At 37.5% G+C, this 25,143-nt stretch overlaps 1 protein-coding gene across 1 annotated transcript in view; it reads left to right on the top strand.

Annotated features, from left to right (window-relative positions):
- LOC134287617 (protein wingless-like) overlaps positions 1-23,532 on the top strand; it is a 37,521-nt gene extending 13,989 nt beyond the window's left edge. Inside the window, exon 2 of the mRNA XM_062849766.1 lies at positions 20,598-23,532. Coding sequence (XP_062705750.1) covers positions 20,598-20,961 — 364 coding nt within the window. The 3' untranslated portion in view covers positions 20,962-23,532. The remainder of the gene's footprint in view (positions 1-20,597) is intronic.
- The last annotated feature ends 1,611 nt before the right edge of the window (positions 23,533-25,143 follow it).

Below are 25,143 nucleotides of genomic sequence, written 5' to 3'. Positions count from 1 at the left end.
TAACGGGATCGGTGGAATCGCATGCATGCGCGTGGCGTCTGCAGCAAAATGTTTGGGAGAATAGGAGGTCGCCTAACGTTTTCATCGATATATCATTGTTGCGTTCAATGCACACCTAAATTTTTGAATGTTTTTGGAAGCTTAGACTCTCAGGTTTCTAATGATGAAATCCCAGACTTTATGTAAATGACGGCCTGGTTTCAGCGAGAATTACTCATTTGATAATACAACTTCAAAATGGCTTCTGCAGTCTTGACAAAATTTTAATACAGGTATTTAATCCGTAGAGCGCTATCGACTTAAAACTCTGTATAACCTGGGAAGTTGAATCAAACGACTAAATATCGTTCTTCATTCGACGTTTCGGTGTTTATTACACCTTCTTCAGGAAATTCTACAATTAAAACGAGACATCATAAGCCAATTATAATGAGCTAAATAACATTAGACCTCACAGAACTCGCAATCGTTCTCGTTCTGTGGGCTCGGTTTTAGCATTATCCGCTTAAATTTTCAAATAAGTGTTGGCAAAAATCCTACAAAAATTATAAAATTACTTTTACACATTTTTACACATTTCTACCACTTGACATACTCTCTGAACAACAAAAGAACTTTTTTTTTTAATATCTGAATTCGGAATCGGTATTTAATCCTGTTCGACGTTTCGGTCCCCTTTGGGACCTTCCTCAGGGACTCAATTATTGCCGTTTTTTCGTTCAGTGTTGTTCTGCTATAAATTAATTGAATTTTCCCTCGCAGCAGTTAGAGCATGGGATAGCCATTCTTCGATAGAGCAACACTGGACAAAGAATCGGCAATAACTGAGTCTTTGGGGATGGTCTCAAATGTGACCGAAACGTCGAACAAGATTAAAGAGCTTTCGCAGTCGAATCCGAAAAATTTCTAATACAAGCATCTGTTGAGGCACAAATAAATCCTTATTGATAGTGAATTCTGTTTTTTTTATTCCATGTCGGTTTTCTTTTGTGGTTGTTTGTAGTTGAAATTGCACTCAACAAGTTTATCACAAACTTGTTTAAAGCTCAACCAAATTCTGGAAGCGAAATCATTTTGCAGCTATAAACAACTTTTTGGACAAACGTTTTGGATGTTTAAAACTCCAGAAAATGGAACTAGGGTATGCGTGCCATCAGTAATCTCATGCTCCCATTTTCATCCTATTCGAAAACAAGCGATTACGGCACCGATTGACTCCGTTCTTTTTGTTTTCATGGGTACTCACTTCTAACAAAAAATACAAAAATAAGAAACAAAACAAACAGCGCTTCAATCTTTTGTTTTTCGTAGGATGAAAATGGGAGCCACATGCTTAATAAGGGAACCAATACCCTATTTATTAGGAAAATGGAAATATTTAGTACAGTTAGTACAAGTTTGGTAAAATATTGAAGCAAAGTTTGTTTATCATCTACCAAATTTGGTATGCCTTATCACGTGCTTATTTCAGAATTGGTGTTTGCGTAACATTGTTGGTTCCTCAAATTAAAACCGGTAATCAGTCAAATTAAGATAACAGTCAAGGAACCGATTCCAATTCGGGACACTACACGGTGCATAAATCATCAATTTCCAAACTGGAGGACAACCGCGACAAACCGCGAAAATGAAATTGTAAAATTCTTTCAAATTAAAATTTACACATGTTTTGCTGTGCTGCCTCCGGTGTCCGTATCCACCTTCGGTCGCGTCGGAGACATCGCATCTTGTAGAAACGATTGAGAGAAGTTCGGTTGGTCGCACTTTTTACATCGCTCTGATGGAAGGCCACTGCTGGCACTGGCACTGGCAAAGGCACCGGAACGCGAGATTTTCGACAAGCGACGAAAATTGAAATCGAAATGTGCGTGAATGGTCACTCGTCAGTGTTTCTGACGTGCGCGGAGAGATGGGCTGTCCGTGGGTGATTGCGAAGGTTATGGTCGAGCGGAAAGGTTTTACGTGACGAGTCGGATTATGCCCGGTCCGTGGAAGAATTTACGCACAGTTTTTGTTGCGTTAGGTTTCGTGGGGTCGAGTTGCATCACGAGTACAAGTCAACATCAGCTGGAAGCTTATCGTGTTGATATTTTATGAACCATAAATTGCGGATTTTGATGGACGTATTTGCCATGCAATCTCAGCATCCAGCTAATCAAACTGCAACATCTCGTTAGTACGACCATAAATTATCCAATAATTAATAACAATTAAATAGAACGACATCGACAACGATTAAGACACCCGTGCCATTATATGTCTAACAGAAAAACCTATAGCACTGCTCCAACGAACGACCTAGTAGTATACATATACCAATCACTAACTAACTGAGGAGAACCGATATCCAATCAATCGACCGATCGATTCTCAGCTGCAATAGCAACAGCAGTCACTACGGTAATTATATTCGTTCCATAACCTACTGGCCAGCTCGGGGTATGCTAGCACACCTAATTAGCTCGCCGGCAGTCAGTCAGTCTACCAACATCCAACATTCAACCGACAGTGGCGCTATGGGCTAGAAATCGAAATTGTGCTTTTTTCATTACTTTTACACGATTAAAAAAAGAGAAAATCAATCATAAATTTAATAAAGCATTGTTTCTTTTCAGTGTTGCTATACTTTCACTCAAATGTCAATTACGGGCCTAGTTATCACCATATCTGCACAGATAAAAATAATGAGATTTACACGTCATGTAATCTTCATTTATCTAAGTTATTTTTCTCAAGTGCGATTTCAAATAAAATTTTAAAACTGTTTGGATCATGATTTTGGAATCAGCCTATGCATATGCTTGAAAAACTGTGTTCATTGCTAGAAGTCCATGACTTTCGTTTTGAATTGAAAACTATTGCTTTGTATTGCTATCAAAAACATTCAAAATTTAAGAAAGATTCTTTGTAAAATTGGGTTCAGAATCAAGCAAAACGATATTGCAATTATTACCATCGTATATAAAACCTGCGATATCTTCACTCGAATCTAGATACAATATACGAGTACGTAATTTTCCCTTCTGACAAGTAGATAAACCATGTCAGTCCATAAAAACATGACTCCAAACTGCCACCGTTCCCGACAGTTGTAATCAACATTGTAATCATCGTCTCAACGTTGATTATAATTATTTGTGTAATTAGTTTTATTATTTAACCAGCATCATAAGGGGTACTAAACGAACTCGTTAACGTAATTTATATGCGCTCGGTTACATTTTCATCCTCGCGCCCGTTTCGCGCCTCGTCCGTGGAACGGCTTTCAGTGCAAGTTCGCGCCTCCTCGATCGTACGCTGCAGATTTGCATCCGATCGAGAGTCCCCCACCGTCACCGTGGTCTGTCAGCGCAATTGATTTGTATTCATTCGCTGTGTCATTCCTTTCCCAGTCGTCGTCGTCGTCGTCGTCATTGGAGCACATAGTTTTGCGCTAATTAAATTAAACTTTCGCCCTTCGGTTTGGGGCGCGATTTAATTGCAGCATTGTGTTGCACAATTGCATCACTCTCCTTTTCTCCGGCTTGTGGTACCGTTGCTGCGTTGCGACCCGAATCGATCACAATCTCTGGACGCAACGAAATGGTCCCTCCACCTGGTCATAAAACTGTGTCTTTGGGGATGGCAATGGGTCTGACGGTCTCCGTGGAGTCTCGAGAGAGCATGAGAAGGTCTTAATTGCGTCAACAGGTCTCTTTGAACAAGTGAAATAAAACCTGGGTGATTCTGTCTGATTATGATTACTTCGGTGCGAAAGGGGAAAGCAGAGTTAGTTGGGCTGTCTTGGGGTCTCACATCATTCAATACAACCAGATAGTAGGAGAGCTCTAAAATGACCGGAAAGCAGACTGCCCAAGTAACACCGAAAACATAATCAGAAGTCGTAAACTAATCATTTTGTCCTATAACAGTTGTTTCAAAGTTTTTCAAAACAAATGTTGTCTTGTATAAGTCATATTCATGATTCCAAAAACTAGTCTTTAATGATCTCTTATTAAGAAGTCGTATTTGAGTAAATATTTTGTCTTTTCAAACAAATCTAACATGTTGTTATCAATTTTGTTGGATATGTTCTAATAACGTTTATTTTGCCGCAATATGACAAGTCTGATTAAGTTTTATATTTGTCTTAATATGTTCATCAAACATTTTCTCGGTAGGGACCTTCGGTTCTTCAGATCTGTGCTCATGAAAATTCGAGCTGTGGCTTCGTCATATCTTCATCTTATCGTTTCGCTAATAAATGCAAATACATTACAACACTCCAATTTATTGGGTTTTACATAACAACATATTTCCTGTATTGCACGCGAACTTTCAATAAATATATAAACTATCACAATATTTTGCAGGTCACATTTATATTTTACGACATAAAATGGCTTGAGTCTTCCTGTAAAAGTTTCTTCAAATACCACTTCAGACCACTTACGTCAACCCGTAGCACTATCAGGAGGATTTGTTTTGCTATTCATGATAATGGTATAAGTTTGCTTGAATAAGATGAATGGAGTCAATAGTGACGTAGATCGCAAACGAAGCTTCCTTAAATTTATTCATGCCTACCACACGATAAACAAATGAAAGCCCCTCTACAGCTCAACAGACTCAATATGTTTGATAAGTCGTATTAGAGTAATACTTTCAGTCTTGGTTTTGGTTAAGTTCTGTCGAAAAATAATATGTTTCATTTGTTCTTATGAAGTCATATTTAGGGTTTCTGCAGTATGTATGCAAACATGTGTAACATGATGACATATTCAGTATGTTTCATAAGTCATATATGAGTAACATTTTCAGACTGTTTTTCAATACTTGTATTCGATGAAGTTTTTGTTAAACATAATATGTTTTGTTTGTTTACATTAAGTCATATTGATGTTTTTTCAATATGTAAACAAACATATGTAACATAAACTAAAGTCATTTTTTTTTAACTAGGCTATGTTACACCATCGATCATAAAAATGTCGATATGATGTTCAATATGTAATAAATTAAGAACAAAAACTATACTTTTACCGTGCCAATGCTCTACAATTTTGATTGTATTAATTAATAAAAAATTCAATTGGCTCGACGGCATACATCAATTTTATCATCCTGGAAAAACTAATAGTGTACCATTTTTCTTGATGGAAATTCTTATCGACTTTCATCGCATTTTTTTTATGAAAAATTATTGCATTCGACCGTATTCGACCCCCTGCAAGAATTTTCTGTCCCACCACAATATGTTCCCACCAGTTTTAGCATACATTGGTTCGTTTCTCTGCTAGAATTTTTCAGCGTCGGTTACACTTTTTGGGTGGTGCATGGAATAATCGGTTTGTTTACTTGCTACTTCCTTTGGTGTTTGACGTGTGAACAAATATTTTAAACGTTTGAACATTTGCACGGTAATCTAAAGAGCAAAGCAAGATGCAATACCCATTTAACGAACCGACAACAATGTTGATAATGATATTGATTTCCACGAGGTAGTGACACAACCTCCTGTCAAATTTTCGTTTATAAAATCAGCCCAAAAATGTGAAATACATATTCTTCTTCTTCTGACGTTGTCAACACTGGACCAAAGCCTGCTTCTCAGCTTAGTGTTAGTCTACGAGCACTTCCACAGTTATTTATTTAAAGCTTCCTCTGCCAATGTCAATTTTGCATGTGTATGTCACTTTAAAATTTCTTCATTCGTATCCATATAAATTGTGATAACTATATGTATGACATTGTAAAAGGAATATTCTCAATTTATATTTACAAATTTTCCATATTGGTAAGCATTAAGCTAATTTCTAATCATATCTCGAATCATTTAGCATGCCATGTCCAAGTATGCCATTTATTTTTCATTAATACTTTTAATATATATATATATATATATATATATATATATATATATATATATATATATATATATATATATATATATATATATATATATATATATATATATATATATATAAAATTTACAGTCAAATATCCCATTTGTATCCATGATGTATGATTATTTGCAGGAATTAGAAATATTATTTAGGAAAACACATGCTCAAGTAAAACGATGGTTTTAATTTGTTTTATTTTATTATCCTTCAAAGATACGTGTTTATAAGGCGCATTAAATTTATCGAAGTACAAATGCCTGTTTCACCAGAAAAAATGACTCGCACCACAATTTCTGGTCATAGAAAGCCAATTTTAAGTTGAAATAATTTAGCTGAAATAATATCGCAAGCCATATTTTGCACTTGAATAGTTTTTTTTTGACATTTTAAAACATAGTTGTATGCAACAAACATTACGCTTTAGAAAAGAAATTGAATTTTCATTCTCAATTAGAAAAAGAAGACGTGTAGTTTGTTTATTGAAAGTTGTCAGAATTATGTACTGTAAAACATACTAAGAAACACTATTAAGTATGCTTTGATCCATATAGAACATGATTATAACATCTCAAATATGTTGCCGAAGCTCCACCTTCTGCGCTTTTTCGGTCATATATCTGTCTGAAAAACGGTTTTATTGTTATGAACCAAAACACAGTAACTGGTCATATTGGAGTCGAAATAATTCCTATAGAACATGTTGTGTTACTTGGGTGAACTACTGTTCTGCAGTGATCTAAAGTTCTACGATGGTTCTCAAAACCTCTTCCAAGCAAAATTATTCAAAATTGTTGCTTGAAGATTAAGATTCGATTTCTGAACTTGAAAAATAACTAATTAAACGAAGTACATAGTTGTAGATAAAGATAGAGGCAAGTGGCACTTCAACCCCATCTTCCCCTCTCTAGAAAAATCAGGTCACTTCGGATCGCGGCGATAATCACCCGCTTGATTGGCTGTTTTTTTTTTTCTTGGTCCGGCAACCGCGCATCTATCACCGGGCGTGAAATGCAATTAATTTGCTTGTCAACTTTTAACATGGGAAATCGAGACCGGGACGTGTGCGGCAGTACCCTGCTTGTTAACGACGCACAACAATTTATTTCCCACCTTCTCCAGCGCGCAGTGGCCGCCGCCGATCTCCGCGAATGCACCACATTGATGTCCTTTTTAGAGCGGTAGAAGAATTTATTGCATTTTTTCGGGATGGTGCGAATTGTGTTGACTTCTTTCGGGCAGCAATGTGTCTAATTAGGCTAATTTGAATAAATGGGAGAACCTTCGGTGACTGTCTAACGGACAAAAGACTTCAACGGGTGGGAATGCAAGCGACGAACCCGTTGAAGCTCACCGACATATGGACGACGAACAGAACAGATCGGGGCATTTGTTAATGGCGTAATAAATGACAAATTAACACTGTTGTGTCATTTCTCATTCGACAGGCCATAATTTTTTGCGTGTCCGGGGCTGTGGGATTAGAGAAGGACTCCGGACGACCGATGAGGTGGAAGCGGATGGCAGCCAGCAGAGGAGGGCTGGTAGTCAGATCAGGAACAGGAAAATGATTACCGATTTGATTAATAGTTACGGACAAGCGCGGCGAAACAAATATGAAAGATCAACTAGGTATCGAGCGAGTGGGTCTCAGGTTCTACTAGCCGTTTGATAAATTAATTAGGTTTTATAGCAAATCGTTTCGCGTAACTAGCCACCATCGTTGGCCGCTGGTGGTAGTCTAGCAGTCTAGCTAGTGCAACGTGTGTTAAAAATTCCAATTTCGCGATCAAATCCACGGTAGGCACATGCTGACTTGAATACTTTCGAGGCTACAATTGAGGAGCCCAGATGCATGTGACCATTTTGTCGATTTTGAGCTGAGCATATCGAAGAATTTCTTAGATTTCAAGCTTTCAAAAACTTTTTCAAGATTATTTTTACGATGATTAGAAAAATTACAATGATTCGGAGAAAATTGGGTCGATTTTGAAACTCCATACATTTTGTATGGGATTGAAAATTGGTGAAAAACTTTAAACCTCATTTACTCGAAAGTGAGTTTTTGTCATTAACACCCCTTTTCTTCTAACCCCATCAATCAGCTTCGTTGAATCTACGGCGGTAGAAGTATTTTTCTCCACTGGATTCGGTCTTGACCCCATCGTTTCTAGTCCCCCTGGATATTGAGTGCTCTTATGTCCTCACAACAGCAAAAAGTCATCTTGAACGCGGCCTTCCACGGAGGTGTCGGTATCGCCCTGGTACTGTACTGGCTGTCGTTCTTCCGCAATCCTTGCGACGTGACAAAACCGCAGCACCTTACGTTCCAAGACCCTAAACGCACTCTGGTCAACTTCTTGAATGTACATGTCTTGATAGTGTATAGAGCAACCGAAAGGATTGTCTTTAACGACATGAATTTTGTCTTCGTATGCAAGCTATGGGACTTCTGCTGCTTACGAAGGCCGTAGACAGTGTTGGGAATACTCACTTGTAAGAGTGATACTCACTTGCTTCTATCTCAGTCCAGAAGCATGCTATCAAAAAATGATGTTTGAAGGGCTTTTAGATTGTAGTTTAATCTAAAAGTTTGCCGAATAAAGTAAAGGCCGCAGACGCATACCTAAATTGTGAGAGAGCTGTGAGTACGAGGTGAGTAAAATTCGTGAAATTCATACTCACCTTGTGCTCACAGCTCTCTCACGGTTTTGGTATGCGTCTGCGAGCTTTATTGCTGTGTGCGTTCAAGATGCAAACGGTGCCCAAATGCGCTTCAAACGCGGTAACACATGTTACCAAAGGCAACGTAGCAACCATACTGCCGTAATTCTGCAAAGTGACGTAAGCGCCATTCAAAATATCTGGTATAAAAATAACACTGTGGTAGGCTTGCTGTATTAGAATGCAAGATCTAATCGTAATCTATCATCTATGGAAAGAAACTTAGAGGATCAGCAAGAGTTTTATGCATAATAACCAAAAAATGGGCCAAAACTATCAATGTCGCTTACGTCACTTTGCAGAATTACGGCAGCATAGTTCATATCACCGCCAACCTAGGATTCGAAAGCTTCAACTGACATCGGGTTACTTGTTAGAAAACCTTACCGCATTTGGTGCTTCCACATTTGCATTTTGAATGCACACAGCAATACTTTATTCAGTAAACTTTTTGATTAAACTACAATCTAAAAGCCCATCGAACATGGAAAGCGTAGACATCAACAACCATGCGCCTCCATGTGTGCCTTAATCTCGATGGAAACACTTGGCTGGTAATAAAATCACCAGAAAACCTTAATTGCAAGCACGAAAAACCGGAAGTTGCCAATTTTCATTGGGAAATCAAAAGATTTTTCGTGGGTTTGATGGCCTAGCTTCTAGAAGAATGTTCGATGCAAACATATCTTGACACCATTCACCTATAGTAGTGATCAAGTCCCAATCAGGAATGATTTTATGAGTTGGGCCATTTTACCCCATCTTGGCATTTTGGGCTTTGTTCCCCTACATTTAGAGATTACTTTCAAAACCGGAAGAAATGCAAAATTGCGATAGACAATGAATGATCATGATTTGGGTTTCGATTAATTATGCTTTGCTGTTCCACATACACTTATTCAGATTTGTGGTATAGTTGGTTGGAGCACCTGCCTGATGAATGAAGAGTCGTAGGTTCTAATCCTACCGAAATGCGATTGCTATTTTTTTTTTGCAAATGCTTATCTCAATTACGTACTTAGTGATAACAAGTTTTTTTTTACTAAACTTCTTATTCTTTTTCTTATTATTTTTCTTGGCGTACTGTGACAAAGATTGTTTGTCAGCTTATTGTTCTATGAGCACTTCCCCATATGTATAAGGTAATTGAAGGCTTCCTCTGACATGTGGCAGTCACGATTATAGTCTATGCCTACGAAAGCCAAGGAAATTTCCCTTACAAAAAGTTTCTGGACCGACCGGGAATGGAACCCGTCTCCCTCAGCATGATCATCCATCACACATTCCTTGATAATTTTATTTGAAAGTACTTCTCGTATTTTTTGCAAAAATTTTCTCGCATGTGCAGTGTATCCTATTGTGAATCAAACGCAAGCCCCAATATCCACGTTTTCCAATGTATATACGTGTAAATTTAAATCTCAAAGTGGTTCTAATTCAGCATCCTGTTCGGACGTCAGCTTGGCTATTGCATCTCACGAGAGTTCACATTTTGAACCCATCCACATCGTGTAACCCCTGCTCGATCTAGTCAGTCACTCAGTCAGTCAGTCAGTCCGTCAATCAGCAAGTGGTCCATAAATATCCAATTAATCAGTATCGAAACAACCAGCCAGAAACAGAAGACCCCGTCGTAAAAAAAATGACGTAAACCCAACTTCCAGCGATTAACCTGCGCGATGGTGGTGATGGTACGGGAAAACAGAGTGCCTAATGGGGAGGGAGAAGCTAATGGGCTCTCTTTTTTAATGGTGAAGTTTTCGGAAGGTTTACATAAATTAAGCAGGTAGCTACTACGTTAGTGTGTTTAACGACATAATTTGGTGTGATATCATCGAACTCGATCCCGTCCGTCGGTGCTGGCTGAGTTCGTGCGGTGCATCTGGGAGGAAATGTTTGGCTAAATATATCCGTGAATCAATATGAGTCTGTGTGCCATAAAGATTGCCTACTAACAGCTTCGGAACTTTGATTGACGATAGATGTTTTGAGGAGCAGATAATTTTCCGTCGGGGAGAACGATGAGCTTGATAGGTTGAGGGGGTGCCGATGGCCTTATTTGTATGCAATGAGGTAGTGACGTTCGATGAGTCAATCGATGGTACGTGATGTCATTCTGAAAGCATTTGGCGAGGAATGTTACAACAAGTACTTGCGCTTGTAAATGGCGACAATTGGCATGGTGTGTTTGGGTGGGTGTGTTCATCAATGTTGAAAGGCGAAAACAGTGGAGTTTCAGTTTGACGAATACGTAGAACTGCAAGAACGCTTTTGTATCAGTTCCGAGGTTAACATTTAAATGTTCGTCATTATGCCGCTTCCACCATTTAGTTTTTTACTTCTATTTTCATCCGTAGTTTCCTATTGATACTTGAACATTTTAAGTAGTATCAAAGCATAAAATTACTTATTGAATTCCAAATTCTTATAAACTCCAAATGTTAAAACAGCGGAAAAGAAACTGTCTCTACGGAAGGCGCCATCGATCTGAATTTCCTCACTTTCTTTCACCTTCCGAGAAAGGTCCCAGAGCCACGCGCGATTGCAATCTCCCAAATGTCCATTTGAGGATAGAGCGCCACCACCGCCGCCCGTACGGGGTTTGTCAACGCCATCCCACAGTCTCATCAAGGCCTGCCACCCAACCGTCACTAATCTGTACGCGCATATCTGCACGACGAGACGCATTGCGAAAGCGACCCGCGCTCACACTTTGTCCAATTGTGGCGACTTTGGCGGACTGCGCAAACGACAAAATGCCATCCATCGTTCCATCATCGCCACCGCCGCCGCCGCCAGGAGCATCTTCCCCAGCAGCCACAGCATCTTTTCAGTCATTTCAGAAGTCATCTCCAGTCACACGGCGTGATGCGGCGCGGTGGTGGCAGCTTATTAAACATTCAACAAACCCAACATGCTCTCGGTGGCAGCGGCGGCGCGCATGATGATGGTCCGAGTTCCGATTCGGACCGGGCAGTCAGTCACAGTTCGCTCTTTTTATGATCATTGCGGGCGATTTTATGGCAATACCACTTTGTCACACACGTACCCCGGGACCGCGTTAGACTGGTTCGTGGTGCGGGGACATCTCTGGAAGGCGACTTGAACTTTAAACTTATTGGTAAATCAAAGGATTGCTGTTGACTTCCTGAAAAACTTTTCCGAAGATGAAACTCTTCTATCTGCTTTGGATCACGAGGTGGAGCACTTCAAAGCTATGATTCATCACTAGTGTCAAATAGTGGCGAAATTGTCAACTAATTGGTGCATTGCCAGATTGCTTTTGACTTTCTGAAAATGTGTGCTAAATATGACACTTTTTTATCTGCTTTGGATCCCGAGACAAAGAATTCAATTAATAACTAGAGCAGCCGAGCGCGAATTCAACAACAAATGGTTGAATCACCAATTCTGTTTTTAACGTCTGAGCAACTTTGCAGGGAATAAAAATATTTCAAAATTACAATTGCATGGATAGCATCAGAAATTTCTCCATGGATTCCTGTAAAAAATCCAACAGCAATTCCCAAAGCGACTGGTTCAGAAAATTTCCCAGAGAATAAAACAAAAATTCAGCCAGGAATGCGAAGAAAATGGTTCTCTGGTAATTCATTACACAGTTTTTCCAGTAATTCCTTAATAACTTTCGGTTAGAATTTTCTCCAAAGTTTTCTAGAGATTATCCCAGATTTAAATTTAACAACTCCTTTTAAGATCTTCCTTGGATTCCTCTCGAAATTACTCCCTGGATTCCCATAGAAAATCTTTCAGAAATTCCTTCCAGAAGGTTTTCCAGGATATTTTTTTTTTTTTGAAAGTTCTTTTGGGACATCTACTATAGGTTTCTTCAGAAATCGTTAAAGAACTTCCTTCAGAATCACATCTAGAGGACCTCTAGAAGCTTCTCAGGAACTCCTCTAGAAAAGCTTTATGGGTTTCCTCAGGAATCCGCCCGTTAATTCTTCAAAAACTCCGTACGGAAATTCTTTCAAAAAATCATCCACAGATACCTTCAGAAATGCTTTCGACCTTCAGAAAATCGATAGTTCGTTATTCCTCCAGACATGCCTCGATAAATTTCTTTAGAAAATCTTCCACAGTCTTCTTCAAAAATCCTCCATAGTTTCCTTCAGAAATCCTTAATGGGATTCCCTTAGAACTCTCCCTAGAGATTCTGTGACATTCTTTATGAGATTTCCTCATAAATTTATCCAGTGATTCCTCCATTACGACATCTTCTATGGATTGCTTACAAAGTTGCTTCATGGACTCCCTCAGAATTTCTCATGCATATTTAAGAATTCTTTTATGTAGATTTCCATGGGTTCCTTATGAAACTCCGCCCGAAATTCTGCTATGGATTCGTTCAAAAAACCTTTCGGCAATTTCTCCAGGAATTCCTTCGGAGTTTTTTTTTTGCATGGATTATGTTTGAAACTCTTTCAAAGATTATTTCATGTATTTCTTTTTGTATTTCTATTCGTTGTTGTGGTTTCTTCAGACAATTTCTCAGAGATTCCTTTAGAAATTTGTATAAGCAGTCCACCAGAGGTTTGTTGTGGAATTGCTCTAAGGATTCCATCAACATTTCCCACCAGAATATGTTTGGCAATTTCTACAGGGATTTATCCACAAAATCCTGCAGAAGTTCATACAGAGACTCCTTCAGGACTTCCTCCAGGTATTCCTATATGTGTTTCCAAAAATAATCTTAGGCACTTCCTTCAACGATACCTTCAAGTATTTCTACACGGATTCCTTTAGGAATTTATTCAGAAATGTTTCCTTGAAATCTCGACAGGGATTTCTTTCGAAATATCTCAAGAGTTTTTCTTTCTAGAGATCTTTATCAAAGTTTATCCAATCGTTCTCCAAGTATTCCTACAAGAATTTCTTCACAAATTTTCGCTGCAACGTTTGGAAACCGTAACTTGTTTTGTGAATTGTAGAGCTGTTTATCGCATTTGTAATTTGAAGTAGTTGTGCTGGATTCATGTATCATTTTTATGTTGTTTGAATATTGAATATTGTATTGTAATATTTTTGTATGCTGTATGAATATGGTAACGTTCGGGATGTAATTGTCTAGATTGATAGTTTATATTAGATCATACTCAAGTCTGTACAGCTAGTATTAGTTGAAGACGTTGAATAAATAAATAAAATAAAAAAATAAAGAAACTTCGCCAAGAAGATCCTTAAAAAATCCTGCTGGGATTACTTCAAGAGTTCCCCAAGGATTTCATCAGATATTCCTCTACAGATTCATTTAAAAGTACTTTCCGAGATTTGTACGGATGTTCTACTGGAGATTTCTGAAAAATTTTCCTCCGGGATTCATTTAGAAATTCCTGCTCGGATTCCTTCTGATCAGAGATGCCATATATACAGATTTATCTGTATTATTCAGATTTTTGACCTTCTATACAGACAAGATACAGAGTACAGGAAAATACAGATTTTTAAAAAGTGATACAGAATTCTTCAGAAAGTTTGAAGTTATTTTCAATAAATTCAATAAAATTTTATAAATTGATGCTTAAACTTTAAAGAATTTATGGAAATTTGTACATTTATACACATGTTTTAGAAAAATAAATACCAGTTTTAATTAAAAGTCGTCAAAAAGTAGTACATTTGTGTTAGTTTTTTTTTTGAAATCTAGGCCTCTCGGTGTCTGCTATACACTCAAATACGGCTATACAGAAAAATCTGTATTGAAACAGATTTTTGATAAAAACAATCTGGCATCCCTGCTTCTGATATTCCGTCAGGGATTCTTTCAAAAATATCTTCGAAATTATGGCGATTCAGAAGTTTCAGTGATGGATTTTTTGCAAAAGTTCTTTCATGGAGTTTTTTGGAAATCCGTCTAAAATGATTCCTTCGGAAATTCTTCTAATAGCTTTTATAAGAGCTCCATGAGAAATCCCTTCAGGGATTCCTGCAGAGATTCCTACATGGATTTTTCATAGAAATTGCTACCGTGGCTTCGCCAAATATATTAATCAACAGATATCTCATGGAATTTCTTCAAAGATTCATGCAGTCTTTGGTTAAGATATTCCTCCAGGGATTAAAAAAAATCTCGAAACAATTTCTGATAGAAATTCTAAAAAAATCTCTCGATGATTGTCTCAAGGGATCTCTTCTTAATAAAACTCCTGGTGATATCTTTTGAGCTTCTTTCAAGAAATACTTCATCATTTTCTGTAGAGATTCCTGGACATAAATTCTTGAAACAATTCCTGAAGTTATCTCTGGAGGAATTCCTGGATGAATGCTTGGGAAATTCCTCAAAACCCTTTCTATTATACCTCCTTAATTCCTAAACCAAAACCAAAAAAATCATGAGACACTTCTGGAGGAACTCTGAAAGGATTCTCTCTGTTGAAATCTCCGCAGAAATTATAGACTAAGGCACTAGTGGATTTTTTGAAAAAAACGTTCTTAAAATTTCTCAAGAATCCTTGAAGGGTTTTCTGAAAGAATTTTTGGAAGAACTCCTGGAGATACCTCTGGGTTAATTCGTATAAAAATTTCTTTTATATTTTTTTTAAATATTCCAAGAAAAAACCGTGGAGGAAAAATTTCTAAATGAAATCCTGCAAAAATAAAAAAAAATCCTGGAGGATTTTTCTTAGAGAACTTCTGCACAAATTTCTGAAAAAATAATTATCAAAGGATCTTTAAAGGAATACATAGAAGAAAAGGAGAACCTCCTGCGGGTATTCATATTAGGTTTTCTATAAAAACTCGAAGAAAAATACCCAAGAATAGATTCTGGAGTATTTTATGAAGGAATTGTTGAGAGATTCTTCGGAGAAATTTCTGGAGCATCACCGGACATAATTTTTGAAGAATCTCTGAAATAAACCTCAAACAATCCCTAGATAATTTCATATTAAATGCCTGAAAAAAAAAACACCTTAGTATTCGAAATAATTCCAAAAAAATCTTCCTGGAAAAGTCTGAATTTTTCGAGGATACCCTTCGATGAATTTCTGAAGAAAAAAAAACACCTTAGTATTCGAAATAATTCCAAAAAAATCTTCCTGGAAAAGTCTGAATTTTTCGAGGATACCCTTCGATGAATTTCTGAAGAAATATCTGATAGAATCTCCAAATCTCTGTTAAAAAACTCCTGGCATTCCATCTTTTGAAGAAATCTTTGTTGGAGCTGCTTCAGAAATTCCCGGAGGTATTCCTAGAAGAATTTCATAAGAAATTTCCAGAAAAAATCGTGGAGAAATCCTAAGAAAAAACTCCTGACAGAAATTCTGATAATATTCCTGGGGAAAAATCTAACGAAAACTGTTAGAGAAATGCACCAACTATACAGTGTATCAAACAATTGTCCGTACAGCAATTTTTTGGTCAAAATAATTTTTCATTCAAATGTACATAACTTTTTTATACGTCAATCAAAAACGCTCAAATTTTGACCAATCATGAACCACATATTAAAACTCCATTGGTAAAATTTTAAGCGAGATCGAATAAGTTTTCTGAAAGTTATAAAACTTTTAGTAAAACTTATAAAATTTTTGAACACATTTTTTAAACATTATATTTCGATATGTACTCGATGAAACTTTTTCATTTTTTTTTTGTGATACAGCTTATATCTAAGGCTTTCATATGCAGCTTCGTTTGAGGTTTTATATTCACTACAAAAAATATGAAAATTCTGTATATGTTCAGAGTGTCATTTGGAAATTTATCACATTTTGATCAATAAAAGTGCCAAATGTTTTCAACGTTTCGAAACTCTCTTAATGTAATATTTTTATATAGGACCTACTAAACTTCATATGAAGAGTAGGTCCTATGTATTTTTCGTTCAGTTAAAGCACTTTTATTGGTGGAAAACGTTTGGCAGATTATATGTGCAAAATATGGTAAATTTTTAAAAATCGTCAACTTCATAAGCACATTTTTCATATTTTTTGTAGTGAATATAAAACCTCAAAAGCAGCTGCATATGGAAGGCTTAGCTATCAGCTGTAACACACAAAAAAATGAAAAAGTTTCATCGAGTACATACTGAGATATAATGTCTTAAAAATGTGTTCAAAAATATTATAAGTTTTTCTAAAAGTTTTATAACTTTCACAAAACTTATTCGATCTCGCTCAAAATTTTACCAATTGAGCCTTAATATATGATTCATGATTGGTCAAAATTTCAGCGTTTTTGATTGACGTATAAAAAAGTTATAAACATTTGAATGAAAAATTATTTTGACCAAAAAATTGCTGTACGGACAATTGTTTGATACACTGTAATTACATGCACGAACTATCAGAGCAATCTTTGAAGGGTTTTTCTAATAAATCCCTAAAAGAATCCCACGAGTACTTACTGAACCAATTTCTGAAGAATCTCGGGGATTTGTTTTATGATGAGTATTTTGAAAAATTCTTGAGAAACTCCTGGAATTTCGGAAGGAACATCAAAAAGAATTCCTGGAGAAATTTTCAAAGAAATGTATGAACAGGTATGCATTCTAAAGCATGGTTTCCCAAACTGTGGGTCGCGACCCCCCAGGGAGGTCGCCGGCCTTCGTCCAGGGGGTCGTGAGGGACAGTAAAATATTTTACTATAACATACAACAAATGAGGAAATTTCTATGGTGGGTCGCGAAAACTACGTCTGCTGCCAAAGGGGGTCGCGCGACCTGAAAGCTTGGTAGCCTATGTTCTAAACGGATCCTTGGAGTTATCTTCGGGGGAATGCTTGCTGAAATCACATTTTTTTAAATAAATTGTTTTTGAAGGATCTTTGAAAGAATAGCTGGAAGAAAAGGAGAACCTTCTGCGAATCATATCAGGATTTCTTTAAAAATGCCCAGGAATAGATTCTGAAGTAATTTATGCAGTAATTAATGAGAGTATCTTCGGAGCAACAGAGAAAAAAATATGAAAGAATCCCTGAAATAAAACTTTAGAAATCCATGAAAGAAATATTTTTTGAAAAAAAAAAACTAAATTTCTGAAGGAAACCCTTAGAGGAATTTATGAAAGAACACCTGAATGAATCTCCGAATCTCTGTGAAAAAAATCTCCTGGAACTGCATCTTTGAAAGAAATCTTCGTTAGAATCCCTGAAGAAATCTTTGGCGATATTCCTAGAAGAATTTCATGAGAAATTTCCAGAAAAAATCCTAAGGAAAAACTACTGACAGAAATTCTGATAATGTTCATGAGAAAAATGTCATCAAGTTTTAATGATATACATCAGCAATAATTACATGCACGGATTTCATAACAATCCTTGAAAGATGTTCTAAATCAATCTTCAAAAGAATTCCAGGAGAAATTTCCGAACGAATTTCTGAAGAAACTCGTGCAGTAGTTTCAATATGAATATTTTGAGAAATTTCTTGAGAAATTTCTGGAATTCTGGAGAAATTTTCAAAGAAATGCGTGGACAGAAATGCATTCAAACGGGATTCTTGGAGCAATCTTCGGGGGATTTTTTGCCAAAATCATTCCGAGAAATCTTGAATTTAGAATATGGAAATTCTGACGATGTCCCTGGAAGTTATCAAGAAGAAAGCTCATAAGAAGTACATTGGAAGGACAACATTCTAGAAAAATACTCGGAAATATCAGAAAAATTCTTACTCATAAAATTTCTCAACAACTCAACAGAACTTCGATTTACCTGGTATTATTTATTTAAGAAAATTCTGGAGTTTCATCATGGAACGTAAATTAAATCAGTGCAGAAGTTTAAAAAAAAAAATGTTGAATTTTTGAAAAGATTTTTTGGAGTTTCATACCTATCCATTTTCCATACTTCTACGAAGTTTTAAGGCATCTGTAGAGATTTTCAATTCTTTCAAACTTTTCCAGATTTCCCTCAACATTTGTGTTGTAATATTTTGTAAAATTCATATATTTTATTGGAAATTGAAGTTTGAGCATTATAGTTCAGTCTCGGAACTGCACCATGGACTTTCGAAATGTTGGTGTAACCCTTGCCTTCATATAGATTAAAAACCCATATTAATCCACCCTGCGATTATGGCGCCTTTCTCGTGCCTTCGAAAACTCATTTCATCAAAATTCAAGTGGCATGTGAATGAATGTCAAACTTTCATACGTTCAACAAAAATCCAGAAATCATATCAAAAGTCGCAATCTTGAATTTTGAGCCGCCATTTATACACGTATTGAATAGTTTTAGAGCCAAAAACTCCATTAAACAGCCACCGTCGTGGATATCGGACCGCCATCTTGATTATTCTGGATGCTATTTTTAGACTCTTGGATCTTGGATTTTAGATCTCTATCTTTGATATTCTGATCGCAGTTATTGGACTCCGGACATCTTCCCCATACCAAATATACCCATATTGCATGGTTTTAGATTTTAAAATACCATTAAACAGCCGCCATATTGAATTTTGAGCCACCATTTTGAATTTTGGGCCGACATCGTGGAATTATCCGTGCAAAATTCATTAACCATGCTAAATGTTACAACAATCGGCACAGTTCGATGTGTCGCATGCTGATGGTGTCAATTCTACCGGTGCTGGTCCGGATCACTAAAATGGCCATAACTCCGAAACGCCTTGATCGATCCGAATCATTTTTAATAGCAATCAATGCGGTATAATTTTGGTTCGATTCGTGTTAAAAGTCGAAAAATCGGCCAATGCGAAGTGCTTTAAAAGTGGATGAACTTTTTTGCGCACAGACATACATACATACATACACACATATAGACACCATCTCAATTCGTCGAACTTAGTTGATTGGTATTTGTGACTTGACCCTCCGAGTGTTCTATCGAAAATTCGTTTTTTGAATGATCAGCCTTTCAGTACACTTTGGCCCAGGATCAAGTCAAGTCAATCTTGATACCCAAACAAGTTTCCAATATCTAAGATGCGAACCAGTCTAATGCAATTCTGCGTTGAGGACAGTCAGTGATGGTAGCAGCTGAGATTGCGGAGGAGAGACCTCGAAGATGTGGTTCCATTTGTCCTCGCTTCCTGCTGACCACCAACCGCCGCTATTCGCACCACCAAAAGTACTTATGTTGTGTACGTACAGTCTTCATACTCTTCGCCGCCTCGCGAGATGATTATTAAATTACTAACCGAATGAGTTATGAAGCGTGGCTGGCGTGGTCAGGAATGCCAAACCCCCGGAATATGAGCCACTTTCCTGCATGAATGTTAATCACACCTTTGCGGCTTCCAGGAACTGGCCGTTGTTCGTTCGACCTTACCGAAATTGTAGCGCAAAGTGGTGGTGGGTAGTTGACCGTTTTGTAGACATTTGTCGCACCGAATTGTCGTGTCGCCAGTGCGTCGCGGTCCGGTCCGGGCATGGGCCCGCAGTAGCTTGTTTACCATTTATCACCCAATTGCGTCGTGCGTCGTCGTTCACAACTAGTTCACACAGCTTTGTGAGCAAACTTCATTTGCATAAAACAACAACCATTTCGTAACGAGACTCTAACTTTGCTTGGGTGATCAGCGCCACTGCGCGGCGTCCACGAATCTGTTGGTTCGAGCAGTTTGAGTCAAGACTGAAGGGGTTCGTTTCGGTGCAAATAAGAACACCAAAATTTCCCAAATTCTTCGACTTGACTGAAACTGAAACTTGTTACTTCCTGCCATTCTTGGGCCAATCAATGTCGGATCGGAATTGTGTGAAATTTGATGCGTCCTTTCCTAGGTCAATATTTGCCCGAATCGTTCTTCAACTTGAACGGACGCTGTCCAAGGAGAAGAGTTAATCCATCCATCTTCTGACGTCGTTCCGGGTGGTGATCCGTTCGCTGTTTACCTTTTACCTGCCTTTTTTCCAAACGAACACCTCGCCTTGCCACTCCAAAACGTGGGCAGGTGAATTGTTCGAGTGTTGACCGAAAGAATTTGGATATATCGGAGAAAAACAAACTTCCACTTGCCGTGTTCCACTGCTCGGATTGTTTTAACAGATGATTTTCTTCTTCGATTGCTTTCAGGGGAATAGCTAAGGCGGGAGAACCGAACAACATTTCTCCGCTGGCGAACGGGATGATCTACATGGACCCGGCGATCCACGCCACCCTGAGGCGGAAGCAGCGTCGGTTGGCACGGGAGAACCCGGGAGTGCTGGCGGCCATTGCCAAGGGTGCCAACATGGCCATCAACGAGTGCCAGCATCAGTTCCGGAATCGACGGTGGAACTGTTCGACGAGGAATTTCCTCCGCGGGAAGAATCTGTTCGGGAAGATCGTTGAACGAGGTAAGTGGATGCTAATCAGGTGGGGAAACAGGGGCCAAAGCACGTACGAAATACGGATATTGGCAGCTGAATTTGTTAGCAGATCGACAGTAATTGGATGATAATACGCACGAGTACTTTAGATGAATTGGAATACAAACATCATCGATTGGACTGATTTGGAAGTGTGAAGCCAATTTTGCGATGATCTATTCCAAGAAGAAAGTTGCACGTGATGGGACACATGGAGAAAAAAACACTTTTTCAGTCATACAAGTTCAAATCAATTGTAATCTTCACCAACAAACCATTTCAGCACACCATTATTAACTTGTCAGCGCACAAACCACGCTCTGATCAACCAGGAACCCTACAAATGTTTTCACATCCAATTAACACCAATCAGGTTGATTTAAATTCAACGCACGCTCTCCACAGTCAGTCAGTCAGTCGTCACAGCCGCTTTGGTTAGTCGCGACTACCGCGCACAAACAACAACGATGGAAAGTAGCTTTCCCACACTAATCGGCAAACCTCCGCGCCAACTGCCGCCATTCAGCACAGCCCAGTAGTTGCACCTGAAGTCAACCACCACCCACACTCGCGCTACTGCTGCCGTATTTGCACACACTGCTGTGCTGGCTGCCGAAGCCCACCTACCCACGAACCATTCATTTCGCAGCGTTGCGCTGCGCTGTTTGTTTGCTTTTCCGCCCCTCCTGGCTTTTGAGAGACGCATTGATGAGGACGAAGACTACCGACGACGACGACGACAACGACGAAGACTGAAAGGCCATTTATAAATCGCTATTTGAAAGCTCCACCAAACATCCACCTATAGCTTCAAGTTGCACTCGTTTTTTCCCAATGATCGTTGGGGGAGCTGATCGCGACTCCGTGTTTACCCATAGATCTATCTACCAGCAACGCAGCGGTGAAACAATAAGCGCCATTCATACCCTGGTTTAACGTGCGCCGATGACTCGTAGCTGCTACTCTTTCGTAATTATGTTCAAAGTATACCTATTGCGCGGCATTTTGCTACTGCTACTGCTTCCCACTCCAGCAGTGAACAGTCACAGTGGAGGTTGGTGCAGGTCGTACCAGCAGTTTATCTAGCGTCTCCAAATGAGGACGAATCGTGATTGTGTGTCACTTTGGGTAAACCCAAAACGTGTGAATGCTTTGTGGAGTGGAATGTCTGCTGGGCTTTGACTCAGAAAAAAGGCATAATATGTCCTGCCCTTCACATCTGTTTTGGGACAATTTTGGTACATACAAAGTTTATCAATTTTATTTACAAGCAGTTGTATTACATTTAACAGAAGATATCTATGGATAGTTTGGTTTTCCAATTTTCCAGGCTTGGAAATTCTTCTGTAAGTTCTTCTAGAACATTGTTGTTTGAACAAATATTGGTAAAGCTCCGAAGTGTTTTAGTCTTCTGGATCGTTTTTTTTTATTCCGCGAGCTGTTTTATTTTGTATAATTTCTTCATCCTGTAAAATTCGAGTTACTTTCAGGAATTCCTCCTTTAAAAAATACATATTATGTCAAGGCATTCTCACTAGACCTCGACAGGATTTTATCAGAAATTTGATTGAAGTGCTATTGATTTTTTTTTTAAGTTTTATAAGTAGCTACTTTAGAAAATGATTCAATAAATTCCACGGATAAGTATTTCTTCAAATCTTTGTTAACCCTTTATAAGGCCGATAAAACTAGAAGAGTTGACAACGCATACTATCATGGAAATGATTATATACATGATTACATGTACAAAACAATTTTTATTTGAAAGAAACTCTCAAAAATCCAGGTGGCAATATAGTTGCCACTGCCCGTTAACCGCAAAAACGAGCTTTTGAGGTGGCAATATTCTTGCCATTGCCCGTTTAGGGTACTTTTCTTCTTTTTACTTCGACAAAAAGCCGGAAAATTTTTTTAGAGTGGATTAGGGCTTAACCCATAATATAAACTGTGTTGTTCAGCTCATGTCAACGCATAATTTGATTATTTCTTAAAATGTTTACCAAATCTAAAATTTTTCAATAAGTTTGAGCTTATTTTCTTCACGCGTTCAAATTTAGCCATTTTTGAGAATACAAATGGCTCCCAAATTGTTGTTAAAGCTTTGTTTAGCACAAAAAAAATACCAGGCGTTGTTGGTAATCCCAATTTTGCGTAAACCAAAAAAAAAAGTTCGAAATAAATTGTTACAACACAGATAAAAATACAAACAGCAGGTGGCAATATAGTTGCCACTGCCTTATAAAGGGTTAACGCAGTTCTCCCAGATTTTTAAGGTACTAGAAGATCTAGTGACTTCTCAGAATTGTTTCAGAGGATGATCATTCGATTTTGTTTTTAGTTTTTATATGTTTTTACATAAATTCTTCTATAAGTTTCTCCAAAGTAACAACCACCTGAAAAAAATACACGCAAAATCTGAAATTATCAGGAAATTTTAATTCATTTGAAAGAACTTTGGGACACTCAGGAATTTGTTTTAGACAATCGGCAGTTTTTATTGGTGTAATATTTTACGGAAAAGATATGGTTGGGGTCTCCAGTTAGCATAGTGGTTAAAGCTATGGATCACCAATCCGGAGACGGTGGGTTCGATTCCCGTTCCGGTCGGGAAAATTTTCTCGACTCCCTGGGCATAGTGTATCATTGTGCTTGCCTCACAATATACTTTTTTTTTTTTTTTTTTTTTTTTTTTTTTTTTTTTTTTTTTTTTTTTTTAATAATCTTTATTAGTATCTCAATCAATTTTTACATTCTTCAACTTAATCTAGGTGTTCTGTGTATTATAACACACTATCATCCTAATTTGGTGAAATAAATTTAAGCTATTATCAATACTAATTAATAACATATTACATTTCATTTGCTGTAGCAGTTAAGATTTTTTGCAGGCTTTATTTTTCACCTGCATGTCAGAAATACATTTTTTTCAACTTATCCTAACCCTAACCCACCTTAAATTAATTATACAAAGAGCTAATCGTAGCAATAGAAGACTGCAACGATTTTTGACGAAAGTTGGCAATGATTTTAGTTGACATCTGTTCCAATGTTTCAATATTAGAAATTTGATGCAACTCATTAGTGCTATACCAGGGAGGCAACTTCAGAATCATTTTCAAAATTTTATTTTGAATCCTCTGAAGTTGCTTCTTTCTGGTATTGCAACAGCTCGACCATATTGGGACAGCGTACAACATGGCCGGTCTGAAAATTTGTTTATAAATCAAAAATTTGTTTTTGCGACAAAGTTTTGATTTTCTATTAATAAGTGGGTATAAACACTTAATGTATTTATTGCACTTAGTTTGAATGCTTTCTATGTGGTTTTTAAAAGTTAAGTTTTTATCTAGTAAGAGCCCTAGATACTTAACTTCTTCCGACCAATTTATTGGAGTTCCCCTCATAGTGACAACATGTCTACTTGAGGGTTTCAAATAAAGAGCTCTTGGCTTATGTGGGAATATGATAAGTTGAGTTTTGGAAGCATTTGGAGAAATCTTCCATTTTTGCAAATAAGAAGAAAAAATATCTAAACTTTTTTGCAATCTACTACAAATGACACGCAAACTTCGCCCCTTGGCTGAGATTCCTGTGTCATCTGCAAATAACGATTTTTGACATCCCTGTGGCAAATCAGGTAAGTCGGAGGTAAAAATATTGTATAAGATTGGTCCCAGTATGCTGCCTTGTGGAACACCAGCTCTTACAGGTAATCTATCTGACTTGGAATTTTGATAATTTACCTGAAGTGTTCGATCCGATAAATAATTTTGAATAATTTTAATAATATATAGTGGAAAATTAAAATGTTTCAATTTTACGATCAAGCCTTCGTGCCAAACACTATCGAATGCTTTTTCTATGTCAAGAAGTGCTACACCAGTGGAGTAACCTTCAGATTTATTGGAACGAATGAAATTCGTTACCCGTAAAAGTTGATGAGTAGTCGAATGACCATGGCGGAATCCGAACTGCTCATTGGCAAAAATAGAATTTTCATCAATATGAATCATCATTCTATTTAAAATAAGTTTTTCAAAAAGTTTACTGATAGATGACAGTAAGCTAATTGGACGATAACTAGAAGCTTCGGCAGGATTTTTGTCAGGCTTCAAAATTGGAACAACTTTAGCATTTTTCCATTTTTCAGGAAAATATGCTAACTGAAAACATTTGTTAAATATATTAACCAAAAATGATAAGCAACTTTCTGGAAGTTTTTTGATGAGAATATAGAAAATTCCGTCATCACCCGGAGCTTTCATATTCTT

Source organism: Aedes albopictus, chromosome 2 (assembly GCF_035046485.1).
Source record: "Aedes albopictus strain Foshan chromosome 2, AalbF5, whole genome shotgun sequence".
Taxonomy (NCBI): domain Eukaryota; kingdom Metazoa; phylum Arthropoda; class Insecta; order Diptera; family Culicidae; genus Aedes; species Aedes albopictus.
Note: the sequence above shows the minus strand (reverse complement) of the source record. Positions and strands in the feature narration are given on the sequence as shown.